General features: G+C 46.8%; 1 protein-coding gene across 5 annotated transcripts in view; it reads left to right on the top strand.

Moving 5' to 3' along the window:
- Positions 1–16,440, top strand: part of CUNH11orf24 (chromosome unknown C11orf24 homolog) — a 61,395-nt gene that overhangs the window by 40,790 nt on the left and 4,165 nt on the right. For 2 of the 5 annotated variants that reach the window (XM_025198576.1, XM_025198575.1), the window contains 2 exons: positions 7,534–7,555; positions 15,348–15,464. In XM_025198576.1, the coding sequence (XP_025054361.1) occupies positions 15,371–15,464 (94 nt within the window). In that variant the 5' untranslated portion in view covers positions 7,534–7,555; positions 15,348–15,370. Of the gene's footprint in view, positions 1–7,533; positions 7,782–15,347; positions 15,465–16,440 lie in introns of all 5 variants that reach the window. The other 3 variants (XM_006019187.3, XM_006019186.3, XM_025198574.1) reach the window with 2 other exon arrangements.

Below are 16,440 nucleotides of genomic sequence, written 5' to 3'. Positions count from 1 at the left end.
CTCTCCAGCCCTCCCCATGGGCCTGGCCCACTGGGTAACCAAGAAAGAGTAATTTGTAGGGCAAAGAGGAAGAGAATAAGCCAGCGAGTGTGCGTTTCAGTGAGATGTCAGTTGTACTGCATGGGAGAAAGCCCTAGTTCCTATCTTGGAGCCTTGCTCTCAATGAGGCAGAAACTTCCCTGCTGCTTTCTGTCCATTTTATCCAATAAAAATACAAGGTGCAGTGGTTCAGCTTCACAGAGAGGGTTAGAGTAGTGTTTGATAATGCCTAACCTGTGTCCTGGTAGTTAGACCAGAGACCTTCTGACCAAGAGGCACTAGAACCCAGGCCTTGCACTCTGTGCAGAAGTCCTTTAACCACTAGGTTATTGGGTTAAGGCAGTGGTGCTCAGCCCCTGGCCTGCGGGCCAGATTTAGCCCCCAGCACTGCATCATCTGACCCACTGGCTCTCCCCAGTTCTGCAAGTTTGGCAGTGGGGGAGCAGTGGTATCTGTTCTGCTGCCAAATTTCCGGACTCAGGGGGAACTCTAGGCCCTGCATTAGTCCTGGCATGCAGGGCTGGGCCCCAGGGACCAGTCCTGGTGTGCAGGAGCAGGGCTGGGTCCCAGGGCCTGATCCAGCCTTCAGACACCCCACACCATTCATTTGGCTTTCAGGTCCAAAAGCTTGATCACTGCTGGGCTAAAACATTGGAGGGTGGTTCTCCATTTTTTTCCCCACAACAAAATAGCAGCCACAACTGTGTATAAGGGCCAAAAGTGCTGTTATGCAGCTGCATACAGGCCATTAGGTAAATAAAGTTGGGATCCTGCACAGAGAGTGCATGCTGGTTCTCTCCCCCACCCCCCCCCAGAAGTCACTAATGATTTGGGGTGTCCTATTGTTTGGATGAGACTTCCTGAAAAACTGGCTCTCTGTGACACGTGTCAAGCAAAATACTGACTACCGAGATATCAGAAATCACTAGTTTCTCTTGAAAACTTGGGTCTGTAGCATTTTTTTACCCTTCTGATTCTTATCAGCTCTTGACCTGGTAGCTCAGAGCAGGGGCATATTGAAGTCCTGGCTATACCATTCCTTTAGTTGTGTATAATTTAGCCCCTTAACTGGTGGTTAAAATGAGGGAAAGAGAAGACCCCACAACTGTCTGGATCTTAGCCAATTTCTGAAGTCAGGGCTCACCTCCTGACTGATGCTGGGTAAACCAGTTTAGGTTTTCAGTTGTACTGTCAGAGACCAGTGAAACTCTCCCCTCCAGGTACCACTTAGATGCAGCTTTCCATCGCTGCCATCTCTGCCTCAGCTTGCCCCTCCCTTCACTATGGCTTTCTCATTTATTTTTGTTCACTAGCTTCCACTGGCTTTTGGGGCTGATGTAGTCAAGAGGCACAAAAATCAGATGTGCAAAGAGGGATGTCAGGTAGCTTAGCACACCAGGGAACTAAGCACTTCTGTGTGTATGGAACTAAAGGTTATGTTATGTTAATATAGCAGTTCATAGACATTAACTGTGCTTAATGTTTAATCTTACAAATGCATTAGTCTTTTGGGTCCATTAAGATCGATTAAAGTCCCTTCGGTGGGCCTAAAACCCTGGATTTCAACTGGGGCATCCATGTACCTGCAACTCCAGGGCATAATAGAAGATGTTTACTCTTTGGGAATCAGTTACTATGCCTACAAGGATATTAGTAAAGCAGGAAACCTAATCTATAATAATAAAATAAGGGACTTCCATGCATTTGTATTCATGAATTCTCAGAACTACTGAATATTATTATCCTTAACTGTTTTATTTAAAACAGTAAATGCATGCATATTGCAGAACTGGTTCATTCTCAGGGTCACTTCTCAGCCTATAAAATAGCATTTCTAATTTATATTCTTGTCTTGATAAGCTACTGCAAATACTCTCTTCAAAATGTAAAACTTGCTCTTTGTGCTATATTTATTTTCCTTGTGGAAGATACTCCTGTTTGTTCAGTTGGTGAATTCCCTTCCTCTCCTCTCCACACACATTTTGCAAACTTAACAAAAACCATGGATGTTCATAAAAACCTGCTAAATGTACCATTTGCATATTGACAGGAGTGACACGCCAATGCCACTGCAGCTGCCTTCACAATGCACCTACAGAGCTGAGGTGGGAACACAAAGAACTTCTTATAAGTGGAAGGATTCTGAGTTCATGTGAACTTGCTTGACTGCCAGCCCCACCGTGCTGTCTGCATGAAGACCCCCACTGCTAACAGTAGTTTAAAAATGGTCTAATTTGTGGAGTAGGCTGAATCAGTAGGAAGATCGTGATCAATACGGTGCCCTAAGTTTTCAAAAATGACATCTCAATTAGGGCTCTTGATTTTGAAAACCTTTTCAAGGGACCTGTCCACTGACCCTCTGAAAATGAGGCCTATATAAATTGGGTCAAGGTGGGTGCCCCCTTAGCTGGCCTGCGGTCCACAGACAAAATGTCGGTCTGAGTTGCACAGACGTCTGAGATCCACCTCCACCCTCAGCAAAAAATCCTAGTGGTGGACCTCCCTTATTCAAGAAAGTGATTCATGAACCTTCTCCAGTTCATTATTATACAGAGCACCTGCACCCCTAAGTGTGTCAGCCCTGTGGCAGCTACAGCTGTTTACACTAGAGAAGTCTAGGGGGAGAGGAAAGCATGTATATATTACTGACCCCCCCCATAAACATGCGCGCACGCGCGCGCGCACACACACACACACACACACACTCACTCACTCACTCACTCTCTCTCTTGTGGCTTCAGGGTGGTTTCTGCTGCTTCTCTTTTCTCTTAGGCTCACTGTTCACTACAGCCTTTTACCATGCTCCACTTAGTAGATGGTGCCTTTCCAGTATGCGCTTTTCTCTCTTGCGGAGCTGCTACAGTAGAGCCACCAAAAGTGCATGAATGTGCATATGCCAGGGATGAGCAAAATGTGGCCGGGTGGCCGGATGCAGCCCGCCAGGCCATTCTATCCGGTCTGTGGGCCCCCCTCACAAAATTAAGAAAATTAATATTTATCTGCCACTGGCTGCCTGTCATGCGGCTCTCAATGGCTTGTCAAAACTCAGTAAGCGGCCCTCTGCCTGAAATAATTGCCCGCCCCAGCATATGCCCTTGTATTTAGCACTGGTGGCTTGTGTCTGCCTGCTGAAATTTTGGTATCCAAGGCAGCTGAGTGTAGACACATCCATTGAAACCAGTGGGCTGGCTCTGTATCATCCTTGCATCCAGTAGAGAGACAAAATCAGCAAAGCCATTGGGTTTTGCTTGGCCACCAGCAGCCACAGTGTAGGGCAGGGGAAGAGAATTATGTGTGTCTGCAGGCCACAGGCAGTTTTGGGGAGCTGTTGCGGGTCACTCTTCTCTCCCCTTCTCCCCCGCAAGAGCCCAGAGTTTGCATGCCCTGTTGCTCCTCACCACCACCAGTGCCCAAAGCAGCTGAGTACATGGTCCTGGTCCTGGCCCTGGCCTGCCCCGCATCTGCTCCAGACTCACCCCATCTGGCGTGGACCAACTCTGAACCAGCTGGGACCCGTGTGCATAGCCCCAACTCTGGTGTGTTTTGCGCCTGCTCTGGACCTGCCCACCCACAATGAGCAGCAGTCGTGGCCAGGCAGAAGCTGCTGCTGGGCGTGGGGAAATCCCCCCCGCCCCCCACCGCCACAGCTGCTGGACCCTTTTTGCTGCAGCTGCCCAGAGCCTGTGCCCAAGCTGTCCTGGAGCTCCTCTTCACTGCCACTGCTGACCCACTGGGCAGCCCGGAGGCAGTGGTGGTGACTGCAGCAGAGAGGAGCCACAGGGCAACCCAGGTGTGACAGCTGTAGCAAGAAGGGCCCGGCAGCAGCAAGGGGAGGGGGCCACTTTTCCTCAGCGCCCAGCAGCATTTTCTGCCCAGCCACAGCTCTGGCTTATAGTGGGTGGGCAGGTCTGGAGCAGGCATGGGGCGGGCTGGGGTCAGAGCTGTACACACAGGTCTCGGCTGGTCCACTCCAGCTGGGGTGAGTCCAGTGGGTGTGCGCCAGGGCTCGGGCTGCAGACAGGTCCCTACCAGTCTTCAGGGGGCCAGTACCAGTACCAGCAGCAGCCAGAAGGAGCCACCCCAGCCCCACTGCCTGCCCAGGGTGACGGGATGTGCCATGTGCTGGACAGCACCTGGGCCAGGCAGGACCAAGGGACCCATCGTGGGCTGGACAGAGTCCTTTCACTGGCTGGATCCAGCCTGCTAGCTGTATATTGCCCACCCCTGGTGTAGGGGAAGTGCAAAGACGCCAGAGAAGTGTTGTTGCCCTCAACCCCCTGTCTCTTGTCATGCCCTGGTGTAGGAATGAAGTCAACTGTGACTGCTCTGGTCATGCTTATGGTACCAGAGAGTATCTAAAGATAGGGTGACCATATGAGACAATGTGAAATCTGGGGCACTGTGCCCCTCTCCTCCCCCTCCCCCTCTCAAGTCAGCAGCATTGCTGCAGGCAGAGGCGGGGAAGAGTGGGGGAGTGCAGGGTGGCATGGTGCAGCTCTGGTATTATTATTCAGGCAGCTAAGGGAGTCAATAGCCCATTAATGAATTGTTCTGTACTTCACAGGTGTTAAGTCATCTCCCTTTTTTCATGGTCATTCCACTAATCAAGCTAATCTATTTTAAGGCAATTTTGATGTCTGCTAGGGCTTCTTATTTCATGGCTTGTGTGCAGGATGCTTGTTTTAATTTTCTGTGGTAGCCAGGAGACCAGCCTCCAAAATTTAGGACTGTCTGGGCCAAACTAGGATGTATGCCCCTCTCTAAAGAAGACCTAAATTCTTCCTATTATAGAAATTTGCAACCGCATAACTAAATTGATTTAGCTGCTTTCATACATCTTGTCGTTGTGTTTTTTACTGATATAAAGCAGGGTCACCCCAACCTTTCACCAGTGCAGGTCATATACAGGGTTTTATGCGGGAGTGACTACATTGGTATCATTACCCCAATGTGTAAAATGTAAATGGGGCCTTAGCAAAGGGAAGCAGACCTTGAAGGGGAGCCAGCAGCAGTTCTCTTGAAACAAGACTAGATGGAGCTGAAGAGCTGTCATTTGTTAACATATCTGCTTGCCAAATCAATCGCAGAATATTTCTAACTGGCAGGAGGCCTGACCCAAGCATGAACTTCTGGTTGAAGAATAAAACCTGATTGCAGAAAGAGAAGATGGGGCTTCTCTTGTATACTGTGGGATGAAGGTGGAGAGAAGTGTGCAGCTGAAATCAGAAGCACTGACACTTCTTACCCTCCATCAACTTCCATTCCTCCCCCTTTCTCGTAAGTGCAGAAAATGCAAGAATGCTCATTCCATTTGAGATGCATTGCTGAAAACAACACAGGTCTTTTTCCTAGAGCGATTAGGTGATGAATGATGAGTAAAGGATGAAGGCCTAAGACCAAGCAAGAAGGATTTATTGTGTGTACTTGGAAAGATGAAGGAGCATTGCACATTTACAGGTATATTTGGAAGAAGACAGGCCGCTAAACTGTCTAAGTCTGGGAACCTGTGTCACTGACTGTTGAGACTCAGTCCTGATCTCCTGAAACCTAGATTACCTGGATTCACAGCTTCTTTTACATTAAAAAGATAACTTTTTTTAAAAAAGCATCTAAATTTGGCCAGGATTATGTAGCTGCACTGCACTGGCTTTGCTGCAGGCCTAGTTTCTTGGGCACGTGTCAGTTGTAGCGATCCCTACATTTAGCAAGCTCTGTCCCACTCAAGTCAGTAGAACGCTCCTCGGTGACCTCTTGCAAAATACTGTTTGCTCTCCCATTCCTCCTGCAGGGCTTTTAAGTCTCTGCCTTGAGGCTTCCACCCATCTTGCTTCACATGAGCTCAAAAGTCCCCCAGCCATTATATATGCTGAAATCTCAGCAAGCTGGGACTGCATGCAGTCTGCCTTCCAGCCAAGCCCTGCTGTGTATGTAAGAAGGCCCGATCAAAACCCTGGGTCCCAACCCAGTGTGGGGTCTGACTCCTGAACTGAACTGTGCAGCTCAGCCCTAGGCTCTTCCCTGCATGCACAGCTACTTTTGATTTTTTGGTTTGTTTGCTTCACTCTGTTTAAATCTCAGCCCGCCAGTCTGTCTGACTATAAAGCCCTGATTAGCAGCATGCAGCTTTATGCCTGGATTAGGCTTCTTCCCATGGTTTTGATGTTGGTCCGGGGTATCAATTAGCATCTCCAAAATATGTGAACCAGTTCCAGCAGATGTATCCTCTTGTCAGCTTTTGCATTTCACTTATGACTGACACCACCTGTGCTGTTGCAGCCCCTGCGTGATCTGCATCAGCAGCAGTTAAGCAAGTTCCTCCAGATGTTCTCAGAACAACAAAGAGCTTTTTTTTTTCTTCTTACCATCGTAGTAGCTCTTTCCTGACCCAATAGAGCACAGGTTGTGCGCACGTGGCCTTAAAACATCTTCACCCAGGATCTTTGAAAACTAGGTGCCCAAACCATGAGCCACAGGCTGCATAGCTTTTAGGATGATCAAGTGAGCAGTAGAGCTGTTACTATAACAATGATTGCTAGTCTGCCACTGACCTTTAGTCTGACCTTGGGCAAAACATAGAATGACATAAACACTAGTATAGAAGGGGCATCCACTAGTCCAGTGGTTCTCAACATTTTTTGTACCGGGACCCATTTGTAAACATCAACGCCCAGTCCCAACCCAGTGCCCCTCACTCCCGACCCACTGCCCCCCACCGCCAGGCCCCAGTCCCTCAGTGTGTGGGGCAGGGGTTGTGTGTGGGGGGCAGGAGAGGCCCACAAGCAGTTCGTTCATGGACCTTTCATAGATTCTTGCTACCCACGGGTTGAGAAATGCTGACCTAGTCCAACCCCCTGATCAGGGCAGAATCATCCCTTTTCTAAACCAGCCCAGATGAATGTTTGTCCATCCCGCGCTTCCAAACTTCCAAGGATGGAAATTCCAGAGCCTCTCTCGGTAATCTCCTCCAGTGCTTCCTGATAGCCAACCTCAGTCTCCCTTGTTGCAATATAAGACTAATTCTTGTCCTGTTTTCAGCAACATGGAATAATTGATCACCAGCATCTTTATAACCACCCCTTTTGTACTTGAAAACTGTTATCAAATGCCCGTTCAGTCTTCTTCAGACTACATTGTAGTTCTTTCAGTCTACCCTCCTATGACATGTTTTGTAGACCTCTAGTTGTTTGTGTTGCATACGTCATTCCTGTCAATAGATTCTAGTGTGATATCAACTTTTTATGCAATAGCATTGACTCTCATGAAGTTTGCAGTGCTCTATAATCCCTGATTCTTTTCTGCAATAAAATTACTTTTCACTCTCCCACAATCCCTTTCCCCTCAACCCTCACCAGCATCTTCTGTATAATGGACATAGCAGTACTTACCTTCCGTTGAAATATACAGATGGAAAGGCATTAAGTAAAACCTTGTTCAGTTTTTAATACACTGTAAATTAATATTGCTCTTTCTTTCTCTCTCATTTCTTTTTGACAGATATGTCACCTGGGACCTAAAGGTAACTGGCAAAAGCTTCTCCTGCACAAGAGGAGGGAAGAAAAGCCTTGTTCCAGAGCCAGCCCTCAGGATGTGGACAGCGGTTGTATTTGTCCTGTTGATTTACTCATGCATATCTGAAAACAGAATTTCCATCTTAAAGGAGCGAGGGGCCCGGGTAATACAGATAAACAAACTAAGCAGTGAAAAGCAGTGCAGACAAGCTTGCAAAAACCTATCTGTTTCAGGTGAGGCCACCTTCCTTTAACTTGAAAGCAGTCTGCAGTTTTCCTTTGCTTTAAAGATCTCTACCCTTCCTCCAGAATCCCTCCTTTTTTCACTCCACTTGTTTACAGTTGTTTATAATTATGGCTTCTGTGTGCAGTCCTGTGGTGGCTAAATAATTTCTGACAGCTTTGTTTAAATTGAAAACAGAACAGCCATTTCCCAGGGCTTTTCTTGCTTCCGTAAGAAGCAGCATTCATGCGCTCCTGATGAGTGCTGATAGTGTGCAAATGATATTATGTCACTGAACTCTAATGATCAGTGGACCACACAGACAGATGTTTGCAGCTGTACAGTGCCACAGTTGACTGCTGTGCTAGGGTGAGCAATTTTTGCTGCCCGATATTTCGTCTTGGGATTTTTCTGACTTGCAAGAAAGCAGATGTTCAGTCCCCACTAGCTTTCCTGAGAGGTGAGGAGAGTGATGATTTGGGGTGTCCAGTCTGAGATGCCTTAAAAGGTACCCTGGTTTCCAGTGGGGTTGCATGCTCACCTCTCAAATCTGGCCTTTTTGAGATGTGTTCATTTGGGTGCCTAAAGTCATTAGCCAGTTTGAAAAGTCTTGGCCTTGGTTAAAAATAAATAAATAAATAAATTGGAGCGGTCTGGGTGAAGTAAATGGACTTTCATGAGAATCTCTGCACCGGATTTGTCTAGTTTCTCTCCATGTGTTGGTTGGTAACAGGAACATCATCAAACTGCTTTTAATACCCAGTACTTTCAAACTTGGGTACCAAAAATATATGGCTTAACTTCCTTCCTCCACTCGTGGATCTGCCACAAAGGGGCTAGGCAAATCCACAAATCAGGCCAGTGATTTAGGAGCTCAGATGTGGATTTATGTGCTAAATGTAGGCCCTGAAGGTAGGAAACTCTTAGTCTCTGCTCTTCCAGGTGGCCCAGTTGTTAGAGACTATACCCACTTCCTGATTATAGTGATTGACAGAAAGGAATCAGAAGAAGTTCGAGTGCTTCACACATGTCAACTTTAGGCTCTCAGTTCTCCTTAACCATTGGCCCATTCTATTCCCTGTCACTCTTCCTCATTAGAATTGTTATAAGAGCATGGTAGTTTTCCATCAGGGGATACTGAGCGTAGTTCCCGTGGGCAAGAGTAATTGGTTAAGAAGCCTCCTGTTCCAGTTTCAAGAAGTACTCTCTAAATTGCCCTCCCCCACAGCAGAGTGCAGAGCTGCAGCTAGGCTGGACCAGCTCCAGGCAGCAGCTCCCTCCACAGCCCAGTAAGCAGGACCCAGTGCAGGAGGAAGCACCACATTGTCATAGCTGCCAATGTGAGGCAAAACTCTGCGCTACTGCCGCACCTTACCGTGGTGGCCATGGTGGCACAGCATTCCTTTCCACACCAGGTCTCGTCTGCTGGGCCATGGAGGCAGCTTCTACTTGGAGCAGGCATGTGCCCCCTGCCTCCCCTTTTTTCCCTCTCTCCTGCCCCCATAGACTTACCTGGAGGGAGCTGCGGGAGCTGTTCACTACCTTGCCTGGCTGTCATGTGCATGTATGCATGTGCACATACACATAGTACCCCTGTGTCTTGCTCCCCACAACTCTAAGCAGCCTGTTGCATCCTGGAATTCAGCCAACCTGGAAAAACCCTCAGTTTCCCACATTTTTCTCCATCAAAGGAGAAAAATTTTCTCTTTTCAAAGAGAAAATGGCATTTTTTCTTGGCAGATGGAAAACCTGGATCTCTGGTGATCATGTTCCTTCCCCACTTAGGGAGTAATAGAATTTCTCAGGAGTCAGGCAAGGGAGGTGCGTTCTCCGCTTTGTTTAGGAGCCTGGCATAATTTTCCTGGCCATGGGCAGGAGTCCAGTTGTTAGAAGGAAGGATCAGTGATGCTCTAGTTGAGCTCTGCTTCCAATCCTACATTCCACCTGAACTCCTAGTCTAACTGGACGTTTCTCCAGAAAAGAGAGCGTTGAAATAGTTGATATGCAAGCTATTCCTGTTCAGGCTTCAGAATTAGTGCCCCATTTGAGACGAGTGAGGCCTCTTAGTGTGTCTTTTAGTGCTGTTGCATCAGAACATCTGCTTGTGAATTCAGGCCATGGGTATGTGAGCAGGTTAACCCACAGCAAGTCAAGCTATCCCAGTTTATGAATGCATGACACAGTCTTGTCTCAACAGTGGCAAACACCACTTGACAAATCAAGGACCACTTTCTCACATCTTCATGTTCACAGCCTGTTTGCTTTTGTCCGGTTGTAATTTGTGACTGGTTTATGCGTGTGTTTTACCTCTCCATTCATGTGTCCATTGCCTCAGTAAGACTGACCTGTCAGATGACCCATTAAGATTTTTGTATTTGCTTACTATAATTTCTTGCATACAGGATGCCCCTATATCTATCATGCACCTTGTTTTTGAAAGGCAGAATGAAGAGTAAAAAATATGTCTTGTAGAAACCGAGTAGCAGCAGTTAGAGAGCTGAGCCTGCTCTTAAGCTTGCTACCAGCCCTGCATGCTGGATGCTGCCCTTGGACCGACCCCACGTCCCAAGGTCTGTACATGGCCCAACCCCATACACTGGCCCAATGCAGCACTCAGGGCTATGTCATCTGCCTGGAGGGCTGTCCATTGTTTTGTAATTTGGCAGCAGGAGAGTGGTGGCAGCATTGGAAGATAGAACTGAGTGCATACTTGGTAAATATGCAGATTATAACAAACTTGCAGTTCGGGGAATTGCAAAAACTCTGGAGTGAAAAGCCTTCATTTCTAAAGTTCTGTGGTAGGCAACAGAGGGAATTAGAAAATTTGGGATCTGTTCAAGAACTTCCAGAGATGGATAAAATTAGTACTAACTGCCATAGATTCAAGCGGGTAGGATGGCATGATCAAACCTGAAACAATAGATACATAGAGGATATTGTACTCGAATAAGTTCATCAATCAGTAGGTTGTAAATTGCTTGGCACCAAACGTGATTGATCGTGAGGAACACCTGTAGGACAACACAACAAAAACAGACATGGAAAGGTATGAAGGAATGCTGTAAATACAAAGATCATCAATCAGCAAATTGTAAGAAGCAATAATACAGGCTCAGTGGAAGCATTTCTAATGCATAAAAAGAGTAGAACAGAAATGTGCTCTGGATTTGTGTTTAAACCTGCACTATCCCTGCTGTCTGTCAATCTGATCACATGACTGATAGTATGAATGTCGGCTACATTAAGTATATGCTTGCTGAATAACTACAGGTTTCAAACCGTGTTGTAATAGAACCTAATAAGTCCTATTAACAGCCCTGAAGGGAGGGATTTGATAACAGTCTTCAAATACCTGAAGGGTGGAGATAGACTGTTCCTGGTGACTGCAGGAGATAGGGCAAGGAGCAATGGGCTTAAATTACAGCAAAAGAAATATAGGTTGGGTATTAGGAAGAACTTTCTCACTATGAGGGTGGTAAAGCATTGCAGCACAGCGCTCGGAGAGGCTGTGGAATCTCTGTTCTTAGAAACTTTTAAGAACAGGTTAAACAAACACTTGTATGGGTGATTTAGGCCTGGAGAATCTTGCCTTGACAGGGGGTTAGACTAAATGATCTCCTGCGGTCCCTCCCAGTGTTTATACACGTGCTGCAAGAATGGGGGAGGGGGTTGGGCGCTTTAATTAGCGGCTCCAATTAAACTGCTCTAATTAAACTGCCCGGAGCATCCAGTGTATCAGCGTCCCTGCGCTTCAAAATGGCAGCAGGGGTGCTTTATTTAAAGCACAGGGACATTGATGCGTGAGATGCAGGAGGCTGCTGGAGCTCAGTAATTGCCATGCTCCAACAGATTCAATTCATCAAGTCTGCTCCGATTTGCTGGAAAATTAGCATGTTGAGCAGCCTTCCTGCTCGTGTGTAGGCACCCAATGATTCTACTGTACCAAAAGAAAGTCATAGGCCAGGTTTGGCCACCTTAGCTATGTTGACTATGGGGGTGGGAAAAAAAATATCACCCCCAAACTGACATAGTTACACCAACCAAAACCCCACATAGGAGCAAATGATGTCTGCAAAATGGTCCTTATGCTTGCATAACCTATATCACATGAACAAGCAGTACAACGACGCATCGGCAAAAGAATGCCTTTTTGTTAGAATAAGCTGCATCTGCCCTCAGAGCTTTATTTTGGCTATACAGGCAAAGCCTTTGTAGACTAATTTAGCTCCTAGGGTAGTCTGTTATGCAGAGGAGTAAAGATGCCTTACTCCATAATAGTTTATTGTCCTTCCTGTGGAGGAATGAGCTACGTGGATAAAACCATGTTCGCATGGGCTGGGGGTGTGCCACTTCAACTGTTTTGGGAAAGAAGCAAGACTTGCTAGGGTAGATGACCCCCTTATATTTTGTTCACTCAGGACAGGAACATTGTTATCTTTTTCCAAGGCCACAGCTGGGGCCTATAAATAATAAAGATGAAGACATCTTGAGCATTTAGCCATGATGCTGCCATCTGGATTCTGTGAGGGTGAATGTGCAGAGCCCACAAGTCCTGAGGGTGCAGTTTGGTTTGTACAGATCGCATTGTTGTTCCTACCCGTCCTCCCAGTTCTGTTCTTTGTAGCCAGCTCCAGGTTGAAACAGAATATTTCAGGTGATTTTTATTCCCCCGCTGGTTCACGGAAGCAGGGCTGACTCGCTGTGATTATGTGATGGTTCTCCAGTACACTGTAGAACAAGGGACAGCACAGCATGTCTGCACAAGCAGTCATCCTTGTTCCCGACATACCACAACACACCTGTGTGCTTTGTTCCCACTTGTCTCCAGAGATTGTTGTTATCTCTTGTTTTGGAGGCTGTGAATTTTAGGAGTATCCTGTGTTTAAGTAAAAAGTCAGTTGTATTCATGGCCAAATCCTGGGGGGCCTTGCATATCCCCCTTTAAAGTGCCTATGAATGGGTTTATATTTTTTCAGTTCATTTGGTATCTCGAATATCTTTTGAGGTAAGTATGTGGCTGACTGACTATTTAGACAGAAGAGGAAACGTGTTGTTGGGGTTGTGCCTGCCTTTTTCCTCCCAGGAAGTCAGGAATTGTAGTGTCCATAGATTTCATAGACGTTGTGGGCTAGAAGGGACCTTGCACGATCAAGTCCAGTCCCCCTGCCATAGGCAGGATGTCTGCTGGGGTCAAATGATCCCAGCAAGATAAGCATCCAAAAGTCTTGTGAATGAGTTCAGAGTAGGTGCTTGCACCACCTCTGGGGGGAGTCTGTTTCAGACCCTGGACACTTGGACTGTAAAGAAGTTTTTCCTTATGTCCAGTCTAAATTGGCCTTCCAGGAGTTTGTGGCCATTAGACCTTGTTATCCCTTGGGGAGCCCTAGTAAACAGACATTCTCCCAGATCCTGATGCACACCCCTTATATACTTATAGGCTGCCACCAAGTCCCCCCAGAGCCTTCGCTTCTCCAGGCTGAAGAATCCCATGTCCCCCAGCCTCTCCTGATAAGGCTTGCCTTCTTGGCCTCCTTTGGACTCTCAAGCTTATCCATGTCCCTTCTGAAGTGGGGGGCCCAAAACTGGACGCAGTACTCCAGCTGTGGCCTCACTAAGACCAAGTAAAGCAGGAGGATGATGTCCCTAGTTTTGCTTGAGGTGCATCAGTGGATGCACGCCAGTGTTTGGTTTGCTTTGCTGACCACGGCATTGCATTGGTGGCTCATGTTCGTCTTGTGGTTAGTCAAGACCCCCCCCAAGTTTCTTTCGGTCGTGGTGCTAGTGAGCATAGCACTGCTGAGCGTATAAGTATGATGCTGGTGTTTCCTCCCAAGGTGGAGCATCCTGCACTTGTCTACATTGAATGCCATCAGGTTTTGGTCTGCCCACCTTGTGAGCATGTCCCCAGCCTGTCTTCCAGTGTGACCACCTTCCCCCATAGATTAGTGTCATCCGCAAACTTTGCCAATCCACATCTGACACCAGAATCCAGATCATTAATGAAGATGTTGAAGAGCACTGGCCCAAGTACTGTTGCTGCTACTGTTCCAGTCCAACTGATTTTGGTATCCTGCACTGGCAGTGGCATAACAAAGGGTAGGGGACTGGTAGGCGTCGGAATTTATCCCGCGTCTAACTACAGGAAACACTGCTATATGAAGAATGATAAACTCCTTCATAACCCCTACCATGATCAGTTTCTGCCCCGAAGCATGCTGTTCAAGTGTAATTTGCTGAGAACTGTTGATATCCTCTTCAGTGTCTGAAACCATTTAAGATGCAGCTCCTATCTAAGCAATTTACTACCTTAAGGTCCTGATCCTGAGAGAGTTTGGCTGCTTTCAGTCACTGTGGAAGCCAGTAAAATTCCACTTGGCTGGTTTTGAGTTGCCAAAGCTTGAGGAAAATGCTCTTTCCCCAAGTTTATAAATCTTCCAGAAGCTTTTTTGTGTTTGTTGACACTTAGATAATGTTAATGATTTATTTTTAAAACTTCAAGCTTCCCATGGTCTGCAGTGTAAGCAGGTGCCTCCAGAGAGAACTTTTAAACAAAATACATCCCACATAGAGCAGGGGTGGCCAAACCCGGGGCCCTGTGTGGAGATCATTGACACTGGGACATGGGAGTCCCAGAAGCTTTGCCTTGCAGCTCTTTCCGGTCAAAACTTTGGTTTGCAGTTAGGAGGGTTAGGAAGTTTGGCCTCTGTTTGTGCATATAAAGGACATGCCTGACACATGATTTTTCTCTGCCCCTCCTTACACTGAAAGCTTTCAACAAAACATGAAAATGATTCATTTCCTATACCATGCACTGACATCTGCTAATCATTTTAATATTGACAAATTAAACGTTCTGCATAACTGATCCCTTTTAACTTCACTGGAAGCACTCCCTGCTGTCTGGTCACACCTCTGTATCGATTCCTCCTCCCACAGTCACTGTATTTCAGCCTCATTGGGTTGCGTGTCCATTTTGCATGCATGCTCCAGGATGTGAAGGCTCAGAGTATATTAGCCATAGTAAAGGGACAACTGTAAAGAGAACTCTCCTAGCTCTGTCTTAAAATATGTGCTGTGGCTTTCCTGAAGAAGAGGCAAGATACAGCTCCTCTAATGCTGCTCACACTTGTCCAGCGTTGTTGCTGTTGACCTACTGAAGGTAAAATTGGTTTTAAAGATTCAGGTAGAGAGTTTTGTGGATTGACCTACTCTGGGGCAAACTTCTGATGAGGACAGCTCTATTAGTTTCTTTGGATTTCCAGCCACGGGTCAGAAGTTTGAATGTGATTCTAAAATGTTGAGAGTAAGTGGGTTTTGCTTCATGGATGTTTCTGCTGTCAGACTTTTAGGAACTGTAAGTCTAATTTGGAATTGAAATCTGAATGAGGAGAACTCTGTGGGTAATATCTGTGTGTTTCGGGGTGTTCTTTTATCGTATGTTTAAAGAAACAATGGAGCGAACTGAGATGGTTTTGCTATCAAAGTGAAATCCCAGTCCGGGCAGGTGGTACTACTCTTGTTCCCACAAATTTCAAATTAGGAGTGCCTTTTATTGTTTCTCTTGTCTTGTGTTTTAGGTCATCACAGCTGCAACTGGTCCATGTTCTACCAGAACCATTGTGTCCTCTTATATTGTCACCACTTGGGTGTGTGTCAGAATGCCAGAGCACAAGACATTAAAGAACTCCTTGGAGGTAATTCCTCAGTGTAGGGCTTGTGGTAATAACCAAATGCCTTGTAAGCCTCCTTTAATATGATTCAGTCTCTTATTTTGGTTTTAATCATAAATACCCCACACTCAAACCCTAGAGGTTTTGGCTGAAAGAAGACCACATGATATTTCTGCACTTTAGATTGTGTCCATTAATTGAATAGTGTCCTGATAGCTGTGATGTCGGAATAGCAGTATGACCCTTAAGGCCCTTTCAACTGCCCCCTGTTAAAGGGGTCATTCTGTCATGTTACTTTGCAGCCTCCTCTGTCTTGGATAATAAAGGCATAAGGATTTTGGGGGGGGGTTAAGAGAAAGGAGGATGCTTTGGCTTTGCTTTGACTGCCAGGATGTCATGCCAGAAGTGGCAGGCTGTATGTGTAAACATTATCAGCTGGGAACCTGGTTTTCTCTTATTAAAAATTGCAAATTCTCTGATTAAAAACCCAAAATCCATGATAAAAATTAAAGGCCCCCCCAGCCCCCACCCAGCGCTGCTGGTGCCCCTCGCTTCCTCAGAACAGACCCACAGACAGCTTTGACTGCCAGGATGTCATGCCAGAAGTGGCAGGCTGTATGTGTAAACATTATCAGCTGGGAACCTGGTTTTCTCTTATTAAAAATTGCAAATTCTCTGATTAAAAACCCAAAATCCATGATAAAAATTAAAGGCCCCCCCAGCCCCCACCCAGCGCTGCTGGTGCCCCTCGCTTCCTCAGAACAGACCCACAGACAGGCAGACACAGATGCACACACAGACACTGACACCCACCCAGACACTGACACCCACCCCAGCAGGTAAGTGTGTGTGGGGGGAAGGGGTGGGCAGGGCGGGGGAAAGGGAAGGTGCTGGGGGGTAGTTCAAGAAGAGCAGGAAGCATGCTTCTGTGCCCACTTCCAGGAGCAGGGCCAGGGGGTGAGGGCAGGGGTGCCACTCTGTGGGCCACAAACATGCTGGC

The sequence above is a fragment of the Alligator sinensis genome, unplaced genomic scaffold (assembly GCF_000455745.1).
Source record: "Alligator sinensis unplaced genomic scaffold, ASM45574v1 scaffold907_1, whole genome shotgun sequence".
Lineage (NCBI taxonomy): Eukaryota > Metazoa > Chordata > Crocodylia > Alligatoridae > Alligator > Alligator sinensis.
Note: the sequence above shows the minus strand (reverse complement) of the source record. Positions and strands in the feature narration are given on the sequence as shown.